General features: G+C 41.9%; 2 protein-coding genes across 2 annotated transcripts; both read right to left on the bottom strand.

The window, feature by feature from the left end:
- Positions 1 to 2235: 2235 nt before the first annotated feature.
- LOC306802622 (alcohol dehydrogenase 1-like) lies at positions 2236 to 6985 on the bottom strand. The gene is made up of 9 exons (XM_079307097.1): positions 6658 to 6985; positions 5771 to 5872; positions 5441 to 5582; positions 5037 to 5124; positions 4710 to 4929; positions 4319 to 4579; positions 3896 to 4025; positions 3453 to 3591; positions 2236 to 3036 (listed from the first exon to the last, which is right to left on the bottom strand). The coding sequence occupies exons 1-9, from the start codon at positions 6673 to 6675 to the stop codon at positions 3012 to 3014; spliced, it is 1125 nt and encodes a 374-aa protein (XP_079163223.1). The 5' UTR covers positions 6676 to 6985; the 3' UTR covers positions 2236 to 3011.
- A 3154-nt stretch (positions 6986 to 10139) lies between these two features.
- On the bottom strand, positions 10140 to 21773 carry LOC306802619 (alcohol dehydrogenase 1). The gene is made up of 9 exons (XM_079307094.1): positions 21609 to 21773; positions 18641 to 18742; positions 17316 to 17454; positions 15148 to 15235; positions 14820 to 15039; positions 13867 to 14127; positions 13233 to 13368; positions 11830 to 11968; positions 10140 to 10393 (listed from the first exon to the last, which is right to left on the bottom strand). Exons 1-9 carry the CDS (start codon positions 21624 to 21626, stop codon positions 10369 to 10371), a joined length of 1128 nt encoding a protein of 375 aa, XP_079163220.1. The 5' UTR covers positions 21627 to 21773; the 3' UTR covers positions 10140 to 10368.
- Positions 21774 to 22055: the final 282 nt, after the last annotated feature.

The raw sequence follows: 22055 nt of genomic DNA, 5'->3' as shown, positions 1-22055 counted from the left end.
AGAGATCAAATTTGTATGCCAGCAGGCATGGCTTTAATGATTAACTTTTTTAATGGCAGATGCTGTGAATCTGTGTTCTACAATATGTGCTGCCCTGTTTGCTGTATATAGTCATGCATTTTATAAGTGTAAATAGCTGATCTGTGGGGTCAGATGTTAGTCACACAGGCACAGACCTGAAGGTGTTTGTCTTCACCTTGGTAGTCAGTTTTCTGTCCCCCTGTTTACGTTCTGGATGTTTGGTGCCTGTATCAAAGAGGTGGAAAGACGGAAGAATATTTGACAGAGATCTCTGTGGAATCAATGGTGAAATGCACTTTTGAGGGCTAAGTACAAATCTTATCTTTACTGCTGCCTGCAGCAGGCTTCAATAATATTTTAATTAAAAGTCAGAGCCCAATATTAGTGACTTCATTGATGACCCAGCATTACATTTCTGTCCACAGTGTAACTGGGCACCTTTTTCAGAGACAATTTTTGCATTCTACTGCGAAGGACAAGCTAGATCATATCCTAGCAGGTATTGCTTTGTGTTTGTTAGCAGTATTGGTAATTCACTGTTCTAGAAGATGCCCTGGTGCTTTAACTCCCACTAGAACAGAAATATTGTCCACAAATGATAGCAGAAAGAAACAAATGAGTTAAGCAAAGGGGGACTTAGATTGAGCCTTGATATACTATACATAGCAGAGATTTAAAAAATAATGATAAAGGTCTACTGAAACGCAATTTTTAATTCTGTTCACCCTAAGGAAGGAGAATGGCTATGGGAAAAAGATTTAAATACAGAAGAGGTCTCATAGAGCAGTTGCTTCTTTTGAGTCCATGCTATTATAGAAGGATGGAATATTTCAACTTGGAGGGAATCCTTTAGGATCATAGACTTGATTACTTTTATTTATTTTTTTTTTGTGCTCAGAACAAATTTCTTTGTCAGACTAGCTGTGATCATAGTACATCGTACTGAATTTCACTCTGCAACGTAAGGAGGAATTTTATTTTATGATTTCTGATAGCCCAGGTATAGCACCTCTAGCACCCACATTTGTATGTGATGGGAATGTAAATGCACGTGTCATGTCTTTTCCCCATGACAGCCTGTAAATTTCTCAGAGGTTGTTCCAAGATCAAACCTAGTTCAGGAGAAAAGCCTCCAGTCTAAGATCAGGATCTAAAGAGGACAAATATGAATCACAGAAGGAAAAATTAGGAGAGAATAATACAGAGCAGAGGGATAGGTCTATAGTTGACACCCGTGGTGACATCCACATTATTTATTTCCCCCTTGATTCTCACCCAGAGGCTCTTAACTGTGCCATTCCAGCTCCATACATTCCAATGCTCCTATTCCATACAGTGCCACCCTCTGCCTCTTCTGCTCTGCCTTTCCCTCCTGAAGAGCCTGTAGCCATGCAACAGGGCACTCCAGTCACAGGACTGGTCCCACCACTTTCACTGACACCAACCATATCTGTGCGAGTCAGTGAGTCGGGGGTCTCTGAATCCTTAGGAGAGAAATCAGAGTGCACAGATTGAATAAAAGCCTGTAGATGGATTGAAGTATATTCAGCTACTCACACATAAGGTGGAGGTGTAAGTTTAAGTTTTAGGATAAGCAAGTGAGTGTATAAGTGAGTTTTAGTATGAGCTCTAATGCTTTTGGTAAGTAAAAGACTTTGATACCAAAGTAGAAGTGGGAGTTGTAAGGATGGCTAAAAACATACTAATGATTTCAGTAGAGGCTCCAAACAGTAGCTGCAAACAGTACTTAGACATAATAGAGCCATAGTAAGAATATTGCTTACATTTTTCAGATAGAACAAGATAGGTCGTATGCGTAGTCTACACGTAACCCAGCGTGTTAAGAAACTAGAATTCTAATAGGTTAAGGAGTGGAGGTCCAAGTTTGTGTCTTAGCTTAGTTGGGAAGATCCTGTATAAGAGTTTGTACTGGGGAGAGTTAGTGCTTTTCTGCTTTTCCTGCCATTGCTTTTCATTTTGCCTTTACTCTCTGTCATCAGTCACCATCTGAGAAGAAGACAGGAGCAGCAACATCAGCTTCCCAGGACCTTTAACAAGAGCAGCTCCTACTTCTGTTTGAGACCTTATACCAAAACTTAGCTAAGACTTTGATGTCTGTAACTGCCTTTTGAGAGTGATGTGCTTCTGCAATAGATAAACTTCTAGCAACTATTAACTGCTTTGCTCGTTTTAGAAAATAACCATGCACAGTTGGTTTCTGGAGCACTGCAGGTCGTAACCTCACAGATATGAAGTCTGTGGCAACAGGCAGAAACTTCCAGGTCATCATTGGTTGTTCCTTAAGCTGCATTTATTAGTATAGAAATACTTCCACATGTGGTACTTTGTAGCTAACACTTGTGAAGCAGATTGAGGTATCCAAATAGTGCTTTTTGCTCATGTTTTGGCACACAATCTCACTGCTCATCACAGACCAGCTTGGTATTTTCCCATTCCCCTTCCCAGGCTAGTTTAAAGCTCTGCCAAAGAGCCCTGCTAGCTCCTGTGCTAGAACTCCTTTTCCTCCCTGAGAAAGGCTCATCCTGTCAGGTGTCAGTAGAGCAGGTGTTGAATAGATCATTCCCACAGTCGAAAATCCCAATATTTTGCTTAAACCAGCCTCAGAGCCATGCATTGACCTGATGGATCTGTGTATTTCTACCAGTATAAGTCCTTGTTACAGCCAGGTCAAGGAAATCACTCTCTGTGTTCCTGATCCATCAACCAACTGTCCCAAGGCATTATTGATGGACGGCATTGTTTTGGATGAGGTTGTTTAAAAACCTTTATTAGTGAAAGCATTTTCTTTAGAGAGACATCCTTCTGGATCTTGTCCAGGCACAATAGGACCAGCAGTGGCACCAACACAGGTGAGACCCTCATTGTCCTTTCCTTGTGCTCCCCAAGGTGAGATGCTGCTTGAGCAGGGCCCGAGCCAGGAGAGCATCTGCTGTGCTGGTCCCTCCACGCAGATTCCTTGGCCGAGTCCTTCAGAAGAGCAGGACACTGCGGATGCTGAAAAGTGGAAGGGAAGGGAGGGTTTGCTGCAGCTCAGGGGCACCAGTGTGGCAGGCAGGTGTGCCTGGGGACCAGCCACTTCTTTGTCATCCAGCCTCTTCCTGACAGAGCTGCATGAGATGGGCAGCAGTGAGGCAGCCTTCAAATCCCTGCTGGGGGGAACCCCTCAGGGGATAAGGCCACAGGATCTGTGCTGAGCTGCACCATGGGCAGGAGGGTTCCCTGTGCTCAGTGTGGGCTCTTCCCTCTGGGCTATGGCAGATCTTGCCATCACACAGCTGTAATGCCCTGCTTCCTCAAAAGACTCAGGTGCTCTTTGGGAAGTCAGGGTTGCATGCTCTGCCTGTTGGAATTTTAGGAGGAGGTGTTTAGGTTTGCTGTACCTCAGTCCTGCTGGTCAGGGTCTCTCTCACCTTTTTCCTGCACGTAACAACTCAAATCCTTCATTCACTTTAGCGAATGGCAGCGTGTGTGTGATCAGCAAGTCGAAATTGAATTTCTTTTCCAAATAGCTGGCAACTAATTTAGGGATACATTCTCTCGACTTCCAGCCTAGAAACAGGAGAAAGCGTCTCCATGAATAATGGGAGAAAGGCTGTTTTGTAAGACAGTGTTACTGTGTGCACAGAGCCAAGTGACCAGTGGTTGTTCCAGTCTCTTGTGAGAGATTTTCTACGCTTTAGGATGAGTGATTTACTGTGTGAAACAAGAAGAGGTGATTATTTGCATGTGTAATGCTAAAGTCTAGTACAGGCAATGCTGTACTCCTCTTTAGTTGTCATCCTCTTGAAAACCCACTTTTACTTCCATGTAAGGGAAAAATGAAATATTTAGATTGTATTCTTAAGTCTTCTACCTCCAAACATAGTTCCCTTCCAGGTCCGGCCAGTCAGCAGAAGTGTGGGATCAATGGTAATCTCTGAATCCGTTACCCCAATCATCACAGAGACGCCAGTGTTCATATTGCAGGAAGCCAAGGCAGCAATCTGATGGGACAGGTAGGAGAATTAGGGAAAGCCCTGTTGTGTTTGTCAGGGCAGTGCACTTTTTGTCCAATCTCTTGCTCCTCTCAAGAACTGTGAAAAAATACACATCCCCTCTTGTGGATTAGACCGGGAGCGCTAGTGGCCTCCTTTAAGATTCACGCTCTCTTTTCACTCAGAAAAATGTGCCCAACAGTGCAGGCAGCAGACAAGGAAATCCCCACAGGGGTGAATGTTGCCCTGAGAGGAGCCTGTGATGATGTGGGAGGGAGGACAGGTGCTGAAGTGCCACCTACCATGGTGTCCCTGTGCCCGATGGCCTCAAAGGAGTAGTCCACGCCCTGCCCGGTCATCTCAGTGATCACCTCCTGGATGGGCTTCTTGAAGTCTCGAGGGTTGATGCAGTCAGTGGCTCCCAGCTCCTTGGCCTTGGCAAACTTGTCCTTGTTGATGTCCACGGCAATGATGCGAGCAGCTCCAGCTGCCTTGCAGCCCATGACAGCAGAGAGGCCAACTCCTCCGAGGCCGAAGACAGCACAGGTGGAGCCTGGTTTTACCTGCACAGACGCGACCCTGTGAGTGTCCAGCAGCGAGAGGAGGAGGAGGAAGAGGGGGAGGTTTCTTTTGCACGGGATTGATGAGGTTGTGAGGGTGGCTGTGGTTTGCTAAACATGCCTGAGTACCAACCTTGGCAGTGTTGATGGCAGCCCCATAGCCTGTGGAAAACCCACAGCCAAACAAGCAGACTTTGTCCAGAGGTGCCGCAGCATCGATCTTGGCAACGGCGTACTCTGGGACCACGGTGTATTCAGAAAAGGTGCTGACCCACACAAAGTGGTGGATCTGTTTCCCTTTGCAAGTAAATCTGCTGGTTTTGTCTGGCAGCAGGTTTTGAGGTTCAGAGAAACTGTGAGGAGGTACAACCAATTATATTACTAAAGCACTGACAGGTGTGTCAGAACTTTTCATAAAGTCAATCCCATGTAGGTGTAGGGGAAGTTAAAGCGAACTCACTGGAACTTCTGGCAGTAGTTGGATTCAGGATTCCTGCAGTAGCTGCATTCCCCACACTGTGGCAGGCAAAGGGGGATCACTTTGTCTCCTGCAACAAAGTGGATCTCTGGTAGGTGCCTTTTTCTCCACAGGCCCTGAGGGCATTGCCTGTTGAATTGCCTCTCCTGAGCTTTTCGAGGGCAGAAACCAACCATGAGCCCTCTGCTTTCCCTGTGAGGATGAATCCTCACAGCCCCACTAGTCTACATGAGGAACAGATTGGGAAATTGGAAAATGAGAGTCCAGTGCAATGAGTATGCAGTCATTTTTTTAACCACTGTCTCAGGAGCAGGAGGAAGTTTCTGAGTTCTGGCAGAGCTTTGAGGCATGAATCAAGGGTGTGCTTTTGAATGTGTGTTGGTTACCTGGTTTCACAGAGGTCACTCCTGCTCCAATGCTTTCCACAATCCCAGCACCTTCATGGCCTAATATAACTGGGAATTCTACATTAGGCAAGGAACCTTTCAAAACGTGATCATCTGAGTGACAGATGCCTGTGGCCACAATCTGTTTGGAAAAGAAAGAGTAAATGGCGATTTCCAGAAATAGTCCAGTGTGTAGAAGGGTTTTCCACAGAATTTCTGTGGACAGTTAACGCCCGTGGGTGGACACAGCTCACTTGGTTATATCCAAGGTACAGCCACAAGTAGAGGAACTTCCCTAAGGGAGAAAATATAATTCATGTGTGTTTTTACCTTGATCCGGACTTCTCCTGCCTTTGGGGGTGCAACTTCCACCTCCTCCACAGAGAGGGGCTTGCCGGGGGCCCAGGCAACAGCAGCCTTGCACTTGATCACCTGGAAGCAACCCAGAGGAATACATTGCAGGGAAAGGTTCATCTTTGACAAAAGGCCAGGACAGTTGTCTTGCAATCATGAAAGCCAGAGGTGCACAGCATGTATCTCAGCACACTGCAGCAAACACTTCTATAGCTACACAACAGTCCTGTGCAGTTTTCTGGGGGTTGCTGCTTGGGTGGGATGTGGCGGGAGAGTAGTAACATTGGAGTACTCAGATCTATGGGAAGCCAAACAATGTTCAGTAAACACTGGATTCGTGTGGAGTGTGAAATGCAGAAAGAAGTGACTCGGATAATTTCTCTCCTTCCCAAAAGGATGACTTATGTGCAACATCACTCAAACCCTTCCCCGACCAACTCAAAGCAGTTTGACATCAGCAAAATGGAGCCTGCAGCTTGAAAAGGGCATTGCCATGGACAAGGTTGGGTGCAGGAGATGAGTGGCTGAAGAGGGCACCACTGAAGAGCTGCTTTTGCTGCCAGAGCAGGAGCACAGAGTGGGATGGAGCAGGAGAGTGTTTTGCAGAGCAGCACAATTCCGTGTTTGGTCTCCTGAGCAGGTGGGCAGGACAGAGGGGGAATGCACTGCCTGGTGCAGGTATGGACACGTGCAGTTGTCCGAAAGCAGAATGTGGGGCCATTGACAGAGGTTTGGAAGAGGTGGGGGAGTAAGGTCGGAGGACAGAGGGCACGCAGAGTGGTGTGCAGGCTGAGCCTTTTGCAGCGCGTTTGGCCAAGAGCAGGGCACCTCGGGAAGCAGCAGGGGAAATGCCGTGTCCTTACTTTTCCCGCAGTGGCCATGGGGTGTTAGCAGAGCTGTGTCTGTCGCTGTCGCAGGCTGGAGGGAAGCTGCTGCCCCCGCGTGTTGCAGAATCCCCCCGGCGTGCAGCGGGAGCAGTCCCGGTGCGGCACCGTCGCTGGAGAGCGCTGGTTAATCTGTGCGGGATGCTGGATGCTGAGGGGAGGAGCTGGATAGCGGCAGGGAGATGGATGGGGGCAGAAGTCCTCCGGGGAGGCTTTTATCAGTTACTCTGCCCTTGGGCCATTCCGTGCTCTCCCCGCCTTAAAGGCTCAGAGAGTTCAGAGAGATTTTTTTTTTTCTTCAAATTACTTCCGGCAAGAGTGGTGGGAGGAGATTTTTGGCAGTGCTGGTGCTTCCTGGTGTTCCCTTTTTGCCACGTTGGAGCGTTCGGCTTGCTGGCCATTCACACTAAGATAGTTGCGCAGATATTAAAAATAAAAAAATAGATTAAAACAAACAAAAAAACCAAAAAAACAAAACAAACAAACAAACAAAAAAAAACCCCCAAAAATCCAAACAGTGAGAATGTCATGGCGTGGACAAACCCACACCACCTCGCCACCCCCTTGGCTGAAGCGTTATCGTCTTTACTGTCTGTGTTTTTGCTGCTATTTTCACTAGAGCAATAAGCGGAGTGTGTGTTAATAAATTTTTTTCCCCCCAAGAACACATTATCATCACTCCTGTGTAACCAGGTTTGTGGTTTCACAGTGCCTCGCCTCTTCAGGTTCCCCCAGATGTGTTTTCTGCTGAGACATTGCCAAGCTAATGTATAGGGGAGACAGCATTAGCGAGAGCTTGCTGGAGGAGCAGGCTAAGATGAGCACAGTGTGTGTTTGGGAACTGCTCCTGTGTTTGGGAAGCCATCAGCCCCATGTTTATGTGTTCAGCTGACTGCCTGCTGGTGCTTGCTATTCAATGTCCCAACCCTGTTTCATGGGCTGACGGGAAAGGTCAGTAGCAGCTGCAGGACTCAGAGTGGGCAGGCCAAGCCCCCAGCTCTCAAATTCCCTGAATCCATCTCCAGCTTCAGGGATGCAGCCTGGCTGCTCTATCCTGCCCCAGCAGCTGTCTAAGCTCTTGCACAGAGCATGGCAGCCATGTGGTGTGGCAGTGGTCCCAGTCACATGGAAGTGCTGCTTGGCATTCAGTTCCCCAGCCCTGCTGGTCAACCCAGCCTCTAGGTGATGACATGCTCCTGTCTTGGAGGTGAGCAGCTGGCTCTAGAGCAGACATGCACTTGTGGATCATCTTTTTCTGCATTTCAGGTAAGCAGGGATGCGTAGCAGCGTTTCCCAAGGAATTTCTACATCTCTAGTAGCCTCAATCAGAAAATGAATGATCATTTACCAGGAATAAGGAGTTTTAGAATGAAGTTTTAAAGATTTTCAGTATTCAGCCTGGTGAATGGGCTGCATTAAAAAAGAAATAAATCTATCATGACTTATGGTATGATTTATATATCTTCTTAGAGAAAAAAATTTTTTTACTTGTCCAGAGCAATTTTTTTTTCACTTGTTGAAAGATGTGATACCCCCTGAACAAAACATGGACTTGTTTCCCATGTATCTGTGTAGCACAGTTGTTTTTATTACTGAGATATGTGGTGTCCATCTGATAACCTGGAAGCATTGAAGGGAATTATGTTGTGTGGGAATGATCATTTGGCTTTGATGCACTGTCAGGGAGCATGATCTTAAAAGCATGTGAAAACAGAGCTGCACACTGGAGCATGTGCCATTTCCTATGGGATTGTCTGGGTGGGTGGGATGTAGTGGGAGAGCAGAAACATGGGAGTGCTCAGTAGGCAAAGCCAGGTGATGTTCAGTTAAACACTACCATAGTTTATGGTCTGAGGAAACACCATTTGTGCTTTGGTAGTTAGTTTGTTTCTTGGGAAATCACTGGATTTTTCATATCTTTTGTGGATTTTTCGTGGTGTCATCATGAGATAGTGGACAGTTGGTGCTCTGATGGTCTCTACTTGCTCCCAGGAAAGCTCCTAAATGGAGGCTTACACAGAGCTGTGCAGGAGCTGTCCAGAGCTCCTGGACTCCCCTGGACTACCTCAGAGCCAGAGAGTCATTAGGAAGGGCCATCAGAAACCTTTTGTCCAAGCTATACAATGACACAAATAAATTCATCTTCTGCTGAGTGTTGATGAGGGTCTGCAGGGCAAAGTACTCTAGGAAAGTATGAACTTTTTGTTGTTTCCTGGTGTGAATACACTTCATTCCTCCATGTGAAGACAGATCTAGATGGCTGCCTTATAAAATATCCCTAATAAGAATGATTTAATGGGTTTATTATTTTGGACTCCAGCAACTGTTTTACTGAAGATACTAACAGCTGGTGTTGCCTATGCTTAGCAGATGACAACTGCAAAAATGGGCTTTGCATCACCCTGAAGAGGACAGAAGTGAGGTGTGTTGTACTTTAGCTCTTTTCATTGAGGACTGAAGTTCAGCTCTCAATTGTTGTGTAAACTTAGTTTATAGACGTGTTTAAGGATCTTCTGTTAAACTGTAATCTCTTGATCCTCAAATCATTAAACTAGCTGGGCCACTCAAAGACTCTTTTTGCTGACACAAGCATTTAAGTCATCAGTAGCACAGTACCTTTGTTTCACAGGCTCTTCTACCCAGCTGCCATTCGTGTGAGTGCCTTTGAGCTCTTATTAGTCCATACTAAATATATATTAATATTGACCATATTTGCTGAGATAGAAGTAGCTTCTGCTCCTGTTTCCACATTGCAGTTTCAGAAAACAGTAAGATGCTTTATGTTTGAGTTGTTACAAATTGTTACCAGTCACCTGTTTGTTCACAGTGTATTCATACTTAAGAAATTAAGAAGCCTCCCGTTTATATAATGGAAGCAAAAAACAATACTTGGTGCACATTCTTATTTCTTCACACTGCTTCCCAAACATCAGAGGCAAAAGGTCTAAAAGCTAAACCACTGACCAACAACTAAAATAACCCCAAGAAAGAGGCATAAAGGTAAAAAAAAACCCAAATACCAAATACAAACCATCACACAGAACAACAACACACTAATTTTGCATAAAATGTTTAGAAGTGTTAATCTGGTAAAATAGTGAGTAGTGAGACATTCTCCAGTACCTAAGTCTATGATTTGCTTAAATTATTAATTCAAACATATAGTCACCATAAATTTTAATTTCTGCTATATCATTCCCTGCTTATTAGGCACTGGAATGATACAGTCATTCAGGATGGATACACAGTTCTAACCTAGAGTTTTACTGTGCTGAACTGCATGTACAAATTTCTTAAGCTTGCAGTGTTATGGAAGCCCAAAGAAGCAGTTCCTTCCTTTCTATTTTATTAAAAGATTACATATGATAAGTAATTTTTAAAAATCCAAACTTTTTATAATACCTGTGACAGGAGCAATTTCTATGATTCATAACTGGCTATTAAAAAAAAAAATCCAGCACAATAGAAAGGATTTTTAAAAAAAAGAAGGAGGAGAAAGCGGTAGAAGGAAAAAGATGGTTTCATTTATAAATTCTGTGCTTGAAATGCGGAGTTTGAGCTTGATCATTTTATTCAAGGGTAGTGGTAGATCTTTCAGGAAGGTCTTGGTCTGCATTTATTTAGGATGTATTGAAGGATGTTGAAGTTCATACTGGTGCTGAGCCATCTGCTGCTTCACGTCTGGGAGTCCTAAAACGTCAGGACACTGCGGATGCTGCAGTATAAAATGACAAGTTAGTGACTAGAAAATCCCCTGGGCTAACATCAGCAGAACACTGATGTTTTCTCTGATCATCTGTGCTAGTGCTGTCAAACAGGTATTCCCTCCCAGCCTGCCCCTGGCCCCAGCTAGCAGCAAAATGACAGAGCAGAAGTGCAAACTTTGCTGCAGATGTAGAGAACAAAATTCACAGAAGACTGCAAAGCCTTCACTGATGAACCCCAGGGCTCCTGGTAATTAATTACAAGCTACAGCCTCAGAAGTTTCTCAGAGAGGGGCCTATACACATCTTTCCAATTACAGGGTAACTGGTACAGCTTATTCTGCACTGAAACACTGAAATATTATAGTCCATAAAAATGATCAGCTGCAATGTGCCTCCATTTTCAGGCTGACTATCAGTATCCTAGCAAAGCTGCTGGCATCTCTGTCCTCATCACTTTCCCATTTGTTATACTAAAAACTAAAACTAACATTTATAGCCTATGTAAAATAAAGACAATCAAAAATGAAGTGTGTGCTGCATCGCTAGAACATGAAAACAAACCTCAGGGGCTGAAATTCTTCTGTTACTTGCTTACTATATTCAGAGCGAGTAATATCTAAAATAACTGCTAGCAAATGACAATGAAAAGATAACATTAATGTAATTCTCCAGACTCTATAAGTTATAAACATCTAGAACTTTCAAAAAGGGTAGTCTCCACACATACTAAGATATACAAATGCATTTCCTAGTTCTGCCAAGGACAATTTCCAATTCCCATGGTGAATCTTGTCTAATTTCTCCATCAAAAAATATTTCCAATTTCAATACCCTGTGAAAACAGTCTGAGCTGAACTTTCACAATATTTGAGAAAGCACAAGAGCCAAATTCTGAGTTTGCAGTGCATATATATAGACCAAGTACTTTCCTTTTTTAAAAGCTCTGAAGTTCAAGGTAAAGTACCTAGTGACTTTAGGGGCAATTGGATAGGGACTCAGTTCCCTAACTCACAAGAGGAATAGGTTATTTCTGTGTTCCTGATCTTCATCCTGAAATGTTTCTTAGAATATAATGTAGCTAACCCTTGGCACTCTACAGTTTGACACTCCCATGCTCCCTTGGTTGTGTATTCCAATGGATACTGGGAAGAGAATTCCTCAATTTTGTAGTCTTTTCTCCCTCTGGTACCCAGTGTGTCTGCTCAAACTAGAATCTGAAAGTTCCTCTGCAAGGAAAGCTTCTCTGCAAGGGCCCACTGCATTTCAAAAGCTGAAGGTTTGCTGGCTTTATTAGTCCAGCTGCAACCCATGGGAACACACTGGGAGGGATTAAGGGGCACGCTGGGCTGCCTTCCCCATGCTTTGCTGGGAAGTCAGACTTTGTCTTACCATACATCTCCTTTAGGTCATTTGTACAGAACCTTTACAATGAAACAATGTTTACCTCTTTCCTGTCCTTAGAAGATCAAATCCTTCATTGATCTTTGTCCAAGGTAGTGTGTGAGTTATTAATGGATCCAGAACAAACTTTTTCTTCATATAGTCATCCACCAGTTTGGGAACTGCATCTTTACTCCTCCAGCCTGAAAAAAAACCCCACAGAAAATGCATAATGAAAATAAATGCTTCTGAAAATACATAAAACCTAAGACAGCTTAAATTTTTAGATAAACTTTCTATAGCAGAGTAATAGAATGAAATGTGGCAGCATGGCTTTACCTTTGTGACACAGGGTGCCAGCAGGAAACACGGGAACAAAGTGCCCATGTCACAAAGTGCAGCTATTCCACATATGAGAAACTCAGCAGAACACCAGTACAAATGTCAGTCTTTACAGAATCCAAACTTTGCCCCACATTAAATAATGTTTCAGCTTAATCACATTTCATACAAAAGCCAGTGTTGACATCCATGTTGCTAAGTTGAAACTTGATTGCCTGCTCAGACTGGGGAGTGGGTGGTGGGTGTGTCTCTCTTTTCTTACAAGCACCACAAGATAAAGCTGTTGTAAATAGTAGGATGCCCTTCTATAGGAACCTGATTTGTCTCTGCTATTTTATTCAGTTGTCTTTTGAATACATGGGAGGAACTGGTTGCAAGTGAGAAAAACTGTTTTTGGAAACAAGTTTTCTTTGACCTTTGTGTTGCATGAGCTAGGACATGCTGAGTGTAGGACTGCTGAGAGAGCTCCAAAAAGAGAAAGAATGGCAAGGGACTGGCAGCTGGCCAGGGGCTAAGCTGGGGTCTGACCTCTGTGGAAATCAGCTGAGTATAAGCCCTGATATCCTCTACAGTCCTGACTCTCCATCTCTCCTGCTCTCTCCCTCTCTTTCTATTCCTCTCATTCTCCTTTTTGCACTTGCTCTTTTTCTCCCCTCCTTTTGTCCCCTCTCCCTCTTTATGATTTCCTCCTTTTTTCCCCTTTATCTTCTATCCTTTATCTCATCGTATATCTCTCCTTTTCTTTTTCCCTCTTCTTTATTTTATCCATCCTCCTCTCTTCACTCCCCCTCATTTTCTTTTCTTTTGCTTCTCTTTTTTCTCATTCTCCCATCTTCTTTTTTCCTCCCTCTTTTTCTGTATTTTCTGTCTTTTTATGTCTTTCTTTCTGTCTCCTCTTCCCTTTCTTCCCCTCCTTCCCTCCCTTTCTGTTTTTTACCTTCCTTCTCTTGCCATTCACTAACAATTCCCATAATTAATTACCTTTCAACTTCTTTGTCAGCAAAATATCCATCAATACTACTTCCAATAAGACAGCCTAAACAATTAATTTGATATATCCTGTTTCATTCAAGATGATTTACAAGTTTCCCAAGCCAGATAAATCACATCTTTCCAAGTCCTTACCTCCAAAGACAGAGCCTTTCCAGCTGCGACCAGTGAAGAGGAGCATGGGATCAAAAGTGATATTTTGTGCTGCAGGGGGCACTCCCACAATCACACTGACTCCATAGTTATAATGGCAACAGGCAAAGGCTGCAGTCTGCATTAGAAACAGATGGACACCCAGAGTCAGGCAATATTTGTCTTTGGGGCACGGAAATTTAAACTCCATCTCATCCTCTCAGGGCTCTGCTTGCAATTAATTTTTTGTAACTGAAACTACTTAAAAAATTGTCCAGTGTATCTGCTCACACCGCTCTATCTGCTCTCACTGGTTAAGTATATCCTAATTTTGCTCTTCTTGCCCATTTTGTCTAAGTTATTAGTGATAAGCCACTTTTGGAAATCAGATAATGGGCTATTTGAAATGTAGCCACACTGGTTTGGCCAGGGCAGTACAGTGAAGCGCTCTTCCCTAAATTTCTGAGTGTGCTTCTGTCCCTGCATCTCATTGGTCAATAGCTGGGCTTAACAGGTTTGAAGTTAGCTTAGCACTCTGCCAGTGGCTCTCAGCTCCTCCTCCCCGGTGCTTGGTGGCCTGGTGAAGGGAGTGCTAATGAGCTAATGCCTCGTGTCACCCCATCTTTGGGTTGCATACCATGGTGTCTGTACGGCCGATGACCTCGAAGGAGTAGTCCACACCCCCGCCAGTCATTTCCGTCAACACTTCGTGGATGGGCTTATCGAAGTCTTTAGGGTTGATGCAGTCAGTGGCTCCCAGCTCCTTGGCCTTGGCAAACTTGTTGCTATTGATGTCGACAGCAATGATGCGAGCAGCTCCAGCCACCTTGCAGCCTATGATAACAGAGAGGCCAACTCCTCCGAGGCCAAAGACAGCACAGGTGGAGCCTGGTTCCACCTATAATAAAAACCACATGGCATGGCATATTGCTATAGGCTAGGGGAAGTACCATGAATTTCCTCATTATCAACATGATTTCACTTAAGCCACTTCTCACAATTTAGAGATTACCTGCTGAGAAGGAATTGCACATGCATGCCTGCTAGTGCAGTAGCCAGCTGTGCTGTTATAATGCTACATGTGACTAAGAGAAATTGTCCCTAAAATACATTTCTGAGACCAGGTTTTCATTATATGTCTCAGCTTCAGGTTTAGACACACCTCTTTTTTCATGATGCTTTATATTCCAGTGGTGTTAAGATCTGTAGTGTCACTCAAATGGAGACAGAGCCAGCTCTAAAATTCACATTCCTATATTACTACAATTGTGTTTTTTATATAGGCTTCTATGTATTCCTGGAGTTCAGTTACAATAAAAAAATGAAGTCTGTTGTAATATTTTTTTAGGGGTGATAAGCTATGAGGGAAAACATTATAGATGGTAATAAGTAATTTTACTGGATTTTGAACTGAAGACTTCTGACAGCCTAGAGACAGAATCTGAAGTAGGTAAAGAACTAGTATCTTCTTACCACACTGAACTAAACAGAGGCTACACCTCCTGGCTGCCATGCTGACAACCCACTTGCAGATTACACAATCTTGAACAGACATCATAAAATATCACAAACACCCACGACAATATTTACCTTGGCAGTCTGCAGAGCAGCCCCATAACCAGTTGAAAACCCACAGCCAATTAGACAAATTTTTTCCAGAGGAGCGGCGGGATCGATTTTGGCCACAGCAGATTCATGCACTACTGTGTATTCAGTGAATGTACTTGTACCAAGAAAATGGTGAATTGCTTTTCCTTTACAGGTGAATCTGGTGGTGCCATCAAGCATTAATCCACGTCTTTTACCAAGGCTGTTTGAAAGATGACCAGAAATAATGGCAAAGTGAAATTTGTTTTTGCAATCAGTTTTGGATAAAGTCAAATCAAATTAGGGTTGTAAGTAATCCAGGAAAACTCACTCAGTGTTAATGCACAGGTTACCCTTGTTGTTTAAGCAGCTCTTGCACTCTCCACACTGTGGAACAAAGAGTGGAACAACCTTGTCTCCTAGAAATAAAACAGTAATGACAGAATTAGATTTAACAAGGGAAACAAGAAGCATGCAGGTAAAAATATGAAGCAAGTGTATTTAATCCCCAGGCAAATATACACTAGGAACGCACAATAGTTTTATTTCCTTCTGCTGCTTTTGTAAGATGAACCATCTCTCTGTGTTTTTTATAAAAGACATAATTAGGGCAAAGTTATGACAACTAGTTTTGATATGCAAAATCTCTAGTGTCTTTCAATAGCATTGAGTCAGTCCTATGTCATAAAACCATGTTACCTACTGACACTTCTGAAGTACTTACTCAGCAGTTTATTGCATCTTCTGTGTAAAAAGAAGGTAGTAATACACCTTATTTCAGTAAAGAAACTGAGATAAAAATTGATATACACTAGGACAGCAGATTGGAGTGCCAAGATAACAGGGCCGTTAACCATGCATACAAATAATGGGAAATTAAGAATTAATTTGCCAGTCCTTTTGAGCATCTTTGCTATATAGCAGTCCTATTACTGTTGTGTTGAGTAAAGGTGGGTAAAATACTTGTCTGAGAAGCAGTGTCACACAAAATCTAAGCCAGCATCTCTAATTCTCTGGCATAATTATGTGATTAACAAAGTTGCACATAGCTTCCCAGTGCAATTTTTTACTCCTATGCAATTTCCAAGGCAATGATGTATGGTAAACACCTAATAATCTCTAAACAGGTATTTCCCAATACATATCAGTTTATGATTTGTCAGTTTTAAAATGTGGCTAATCCTTCGTACATTGAAAATCAAGGGAAATTTTTTGTTTCCACCAAAAAATGAAAAATACCTACAGAACATTAAATGCCCCCCACTACCTCGACCGTGAGTTAGCTTAGAACTGTGGCATGGGCTAAGTAACCATTTTGCTAAAGAAACGTTGTACAAGTTGAAGCCTTTTTTTTAGAACTTGGAGGTGTAAATTAAGCAACATCTGAGAAATGTAACTTTGTGTATGTATGTGTTCAGGCCTGCTATTTCAGCTCACCTGGAATCATGGAGCAGCTACAATTAGACAACAGAGAGATTTATGAACCCAGACATAAGAGAAAAAGCAGCTAGAGTTGTCATTGAAATTTGCAATATGCATATTTGTTTGGAGTTAAAGCAGAAATCACTAATAAATTTTTTTGTTCTACATACCAACCTCCTTTGGACAGACTTCATACTTATCAGTATGGACAAAAACACTGGAAATTCAGAGGTGTTAAAAGTGAGCAACTCAGGCATCATAACAAACTGCCTGGAAATTGAATGATTCTGTATAGATTTTTTTTTTCATGCATATTTTCACTTAATAATTTAGCCCCTGTTAGAATTTTTTTGGTCCTACCAAAGTGTGGAGGAATCCCATCTCATCTTGCAGCAGTTGGCTGAAAATTGTCATCTTTCACTGACTGTCTATGCAGTGTGGTTCAATAAGAACATAGGGAGAGGAGCAGCTGGTCCAGATGAGTGTCCTCAGAGCAATCCAGCCCTCAGGGAATAGTGCTGCCTCACCTGCACTGGTGCTGCCCACATGCAAAGCCTGCAGCAGGATGGGCACCCCAGTTGTGCCCTGAAGCTTCTAAAGTTAAATAAGACCTAAGTTCTGGTCAGCTGAAGTCAATGGATTATTTAGCTGCTATGAAAATTAAAAGGTGCTTTGACATGTTTGTCATCTAGTGCTTTGCTTTGCCTTATTCTTGAGAAAGGTGAGCTGTATAAACTGTGTTCAGAGAACCTGCAGCTAATGCCTGATTTCACATGAACAGCAGCAAAAACTCTACATTCTTAGTCCCACGACAGGAAAAGCACTATGTAGGTGGAAAACAAGCTGCAGACGTTTTTGCTAAAAGCAAAAGAAATTGAGTAGAAAATCTGAAAGCAAATCAATACTTGGAACACAAAAAGACATAATGAACATGTTTATATCCTTTGAGGTATCCTTGAAAAAATTGAAATTGGAATATTTTCCCATGCAGTAAAAATACTCACGAATATAATATTTTTGATTTAAGAAGGAGTCTGTAAACTCAGCACAGGGTTTGTTTTCAGTGCTGTTTCATACCTGGTTTGACTGAAGTCACTCCCTGCCCAACACTCTCCACAACACCAGCTGCTTCATGCCCAAGAATTATTGGAAAAGGCTCAACCAGTGCACCAGTTATCACATGGTCATCAGAGCGGCAGATCCCAGTGGCCATGATCTGATTCACAGAAAGACAAGAATATTTCTGCATTTAACTATGTCAGGTCATATGCAGAAGGGAAATGATGCTCTATGTTTGGAGAAGTCACTTGATTCTCTCCAAAATTCAATATACACACAGTGAATCTACAGGTAAAACAAATTTAGTTGTCTGATTTAAGACTTTCATTGTATTTAGTCTTTAATTTACAGGGCAGAGCTCCTTTGTGGATGTTTGCTATGCAGTACTAAGCTCTATAGGGAGTTTGATGGATTTTCTATAGAAAATCTATGTTCTAGCAATACAATTATATAGGAAAAACAGAATAAATTAAATTATTCCTAATATTTAGATAGAAATACTTAAAAATAAAAGTGTGTAATATTATAAAAACATTATAAAATTAGTAAATACAAATTAACAATCACATATTATTTATAAATAGAAATATTGTGATTTTATTAGAAATAGAACTTTTATGCTTATTATATTTAGATTATATGACAATACATAATAGATATTTAATATAAATGATATGTTATACAATGATTTTATGTTCTAGATAATTACATAATAATTCTATTATTGCACTGTGTATATATTTAAAATATTTGTATATGATACATTAAAAAAATTTAAGCTGCATAGTGTTTTATATGACACTTTACCTTTTCTTGCAACTAGAACAGCACTATTTCTTTTGAAATACTCAGGTATGTGTTTAGAACTTTTATTCTGACAAATAGATTCTGACAAATAGAAAAACCCCATAAGAGGGTTTTTGTCATGTGTTGTAACACTTTAAACTGCTCAAAAATTAAGGCAGCTGCTGAATTCCACTAAGGCAAATATCCAGATAGAAAAAGAAGCTCCCAGGCCTAGTGAGCTATTTCCTTGAAATTTTCTTGCTCCACACTACAGGAAATTCTGAATTTTGCCTTGTACTGTAATTTTTTCAGCCTATTAGAAAAACAGATGTCAGCAAACAAAAAATACAACCCTTTTTGAAAAACTTTTTTTTTTTTAAAGAACCTCCTCATAAAATTAAGGCCTTTAAACATTTTCCATCAGAGCTCACCAATTAGTAACTACTTTCCAGTAGAATGTTTTCTGACTGGGTCTTAAGAAATTATAAAACTAATTCTGATTAAAAGCAAGATAGAATGCAAGTCATAGGAGTTGTTTTAAATTTTATTTTTAGTACCTTTATGCGAACTTCATGTTCTTTTGGGGGGGCAACTTCCACTTCCTCAATACTGAATGGTTTATTGACTTCCCACAACACAGCTGCCTTGCATTTAATAACCTGCAAACAGAGCAAAAAATGGGGAATGGCACTTCATTTTCAAGTCAGCATACAGACAGGTTTTTGCATATGAAACTCTTGCTCATAATTGTGAAAAAGTGAGGGAAACTACAGAAAAAAAACCAAACTAAACAACAAAAAGTGAACACCAAAGGTAAGTGTAAGCCTATTTTTCCTCCCACCAAGATGTGTGACTTTGCTCATCTTTCTATCACATCAAGTTTTCAGCTGCATGTGTAATAGTCTCCTAGGTAATGGGATATCTTACCCATTCTCATTGCTCCTTTGCAAACTTCCCCGGTCAATTTCTTTTGCTGTGTTGCATTACTTGTCTGTATTTGTATCTTCTTGAAGATGGCACACTAAATGATGTCACTTATCAGGCTGTGATAAAGTTGCCTAGAACTGTCTGTGTTGGGAACTGACAGAATCGCTGAAAATGGAATTCAGAGCCTAGTACAGATTTATAAACATTCCAGTAAAGCCCAAGTTCAGCCATGAGGGGATGGCTGAAAGGACACCTGCACAAACTGATGTAGCACTACACAGAGATGATCTTGAGTCCCTTCAAGTGCAGTATTACCCATGCTGGGTACCCTCCTTCTCAGAAGGAATATTTAACTCAAGTGGATTTTCTACTCAACTATTCAAAACAGGGTTTTTTTTTTAAATCTCTTAGACTGAAGTTTGTCCATTAACTCTTCAGGCTTTGTCCTGGTAAGGACAGGCCTTAGGGTTCTTCTGACCATCTGCCACTGAGAGAAAAATGCCCTCAGGAAAGAGAAGAGCACTGTTCACACCTCATGCCAGAGTCACAAACAGGTTTCCTCCCTGCAAGCTCAATCCTAGTGTATTCAAAACTCTCTGTCCCCATAGTTGCTGTTCCTCCTTGGAGGTGTTTAAAGATCTCATCCTAGGTCTTTAACAACCCCAGTGCCTGAAATATGATTTTCCTGGGTGACACACAGCAAAGTCCTCAGTCATTCTGTTAAGTCTACTGAGTACAACTGTTCAGGTGGCATTATCTTGAGAAGGAAATGGAGGGCAATCAAATCCAGGATACAAGAAGTTTAGTACATGCATATTTGTTCTGTGTGACCAGGACAACTTAACACCAGTGTTCTGCAGAATTCACCGGGGAAAACCACAAACAAATTTTGAGTATCAAAGCTTTTGTAATAGAAATAATGTCTGATTATCCACAAACTCAAAACTGGTAACAAAGAAAATAGTTATTAGGAAATACTAAACATATGAAATAAAATTCCAGACTTTCAGCAGCTAGACACAGAAATGGGATGGGCACAGTTATATGAAAATAACTGCCTCAAGAGATATATATTACACTAAATTTAAATTTAATGTTCAGATGCAAGTGTGATTAGTGACACATTTACAAATGTGGTCAAAGGCCACATTTCAAAGGGCACCATTTTCTAGGAAAATTACTTTAAAAAAAAAAAAGACAGTTTATGTACTTATGTTGTATCCCACACAGGACAGGGATGATTTGATTACTTGCACATGCAAAGCACACTTTGTGTTTCTAAGAAAAATGGTGGCCAAGAAGTGTGGATTGCTGAGAACGAACAAATCTCTTCTATAATTAGACATTAGTTAACTATGTATTGTTCTGACTGTTTAGTCCCTGTGAGTTTTTATGGATTGCAACAGGATCCCACAGATGCGGCAATAGCACGCTATCACCTACTTAATCTGCTAAGACAAGCACTGGCTTAACCATTTTCACTCTGCTCCTGTGTTCTACCAGTGGGGGAGGGCAGGTGTAGAAACACAACCTTGTACAGGACACAAAGGCTATGCTGCTTGGTTACATAAATTGCACTGTAACACCTGTGTTATTCCAAGATAAACACCATGAAATCAAAGCAGTTAATCTACATCACAACCCTTCTCCATTCAATGCTGAGCAGAGGACTGAACTACTTGGTGAACTTACTACAAGTAAGCTACAATTAATTTTGCATTTGCAGTAACTCAGAGTTAAAGAGAGCATTTTTTCCCTTTCTCTTTTGGTTTTAGAATAGTGAAGACAGCTGGCAATAACAACAAATGATCCTGGTACTACCTTAAGACACATTCTAGCAAGATCCATGCTTTCAGTTTTTTCCATTTCTAGTTACTTATCCCTTAACCCCTCTTGCAGGTCCCTGGGTGTCTGTTAGCATCTCACCAGCAGTGCAAGAAGGAACATGTATTGGTATCAACTTCCATCTCTCATGTCATCTAATTTCTGGCAAAGATGAAACTACTCACTTCAATCCCAGCTCAGTACTGCACTGCATGAGAAATTTACTTCTGGTCTTAATTAATTAGAGACTTGTTATATGCATATTCAAATTTAATGACTGTCCTAATGCCAGCACAATTCACCCTGCAATTTAACACAATATTTGACATATCTTCTTTTTAGAAAACAAGCTGATAGAATTATAAATAAACTAAAAATAGTTTAAGCTACTGTAGGAAGTTTAAGCTACTGTATCTCAGCATGGAAACTGGTAGAGCAGATAAATGCATCGATCTAAACACTTAGCACATTCTATCATATTTTGAATATCAAATCAGAAGTTAAAAAGAGTTGCTAACTCAGACAGGATGTTTTTATCCTGGTGCTGTTACCTTATCTTGCCTCAAATAAACCATTGCCTTAAAGAGTTAACAGCCACTTCCTAGGAAGCTACAGCAGCCTGCAAATAAAGGCAGCTCTTCTGTACCAGCTTCATCCTAAACTCTAATCTGTGCTATACCACCAGGATTTACACTGTTCCTGCAGAGAATTCACATTTAAAAATGCACTTCTCATCTGAGCAAAGAAACTTTCCTAATACAAAATGTTGCTTACTTTGCCTGCTGTGCTCATGTTGACCAGTGTGTCTGTTTCAAATCTTGCCACTGCTGACTTCTTGCACCAAGAGCTCAGTCACTCCCAGAGCAGCTGGGTTGCTGGTACCCCAAATCCTCTCCAGCACACTGGAAGCTGAACGTGTGAAGAGCTCCCACAAGTGGACTGCTCTGATCTTTTAGCCAAGCCTCCCAGCTCAGAGTCCCACCCCTTAATCAGAAAAAGTGCTAGAATGAGAATGAACCACTCATCTGATGAAACCTCACTCTTTCAGTGCTTCTGTCTTCCTGACTCTTTTCTCATGCTCTTCCCTATTCTTTTTTGCAGCCCACCTGTGGCTGCCCTCGACATCATGGGACAAAAGCAACAGCCCTGGCTGGAAGCTATTTCCCTTTTTCCACCTCACTGGAAGCTGCCCTCCAAACCCACTACTCTCAGTGGCACTAG

Source organism: Erithacus rubecula (genome assembly GCF_903797595.1).
Source record: "Erithacus rubecula genome assembly, chromosome: 5".
Lineage (NCBI taxonomy): Eukaryota > Metazoa > Chordata > Aves > Passeriformes > Muscicapidae > Erithacus > Erithacus rubecula.
The sequence above is the reverse complement of the archived record's forward strand: the minus strand, read 5'-3'. Positions and strand labels throughout refer to the sequence as shown.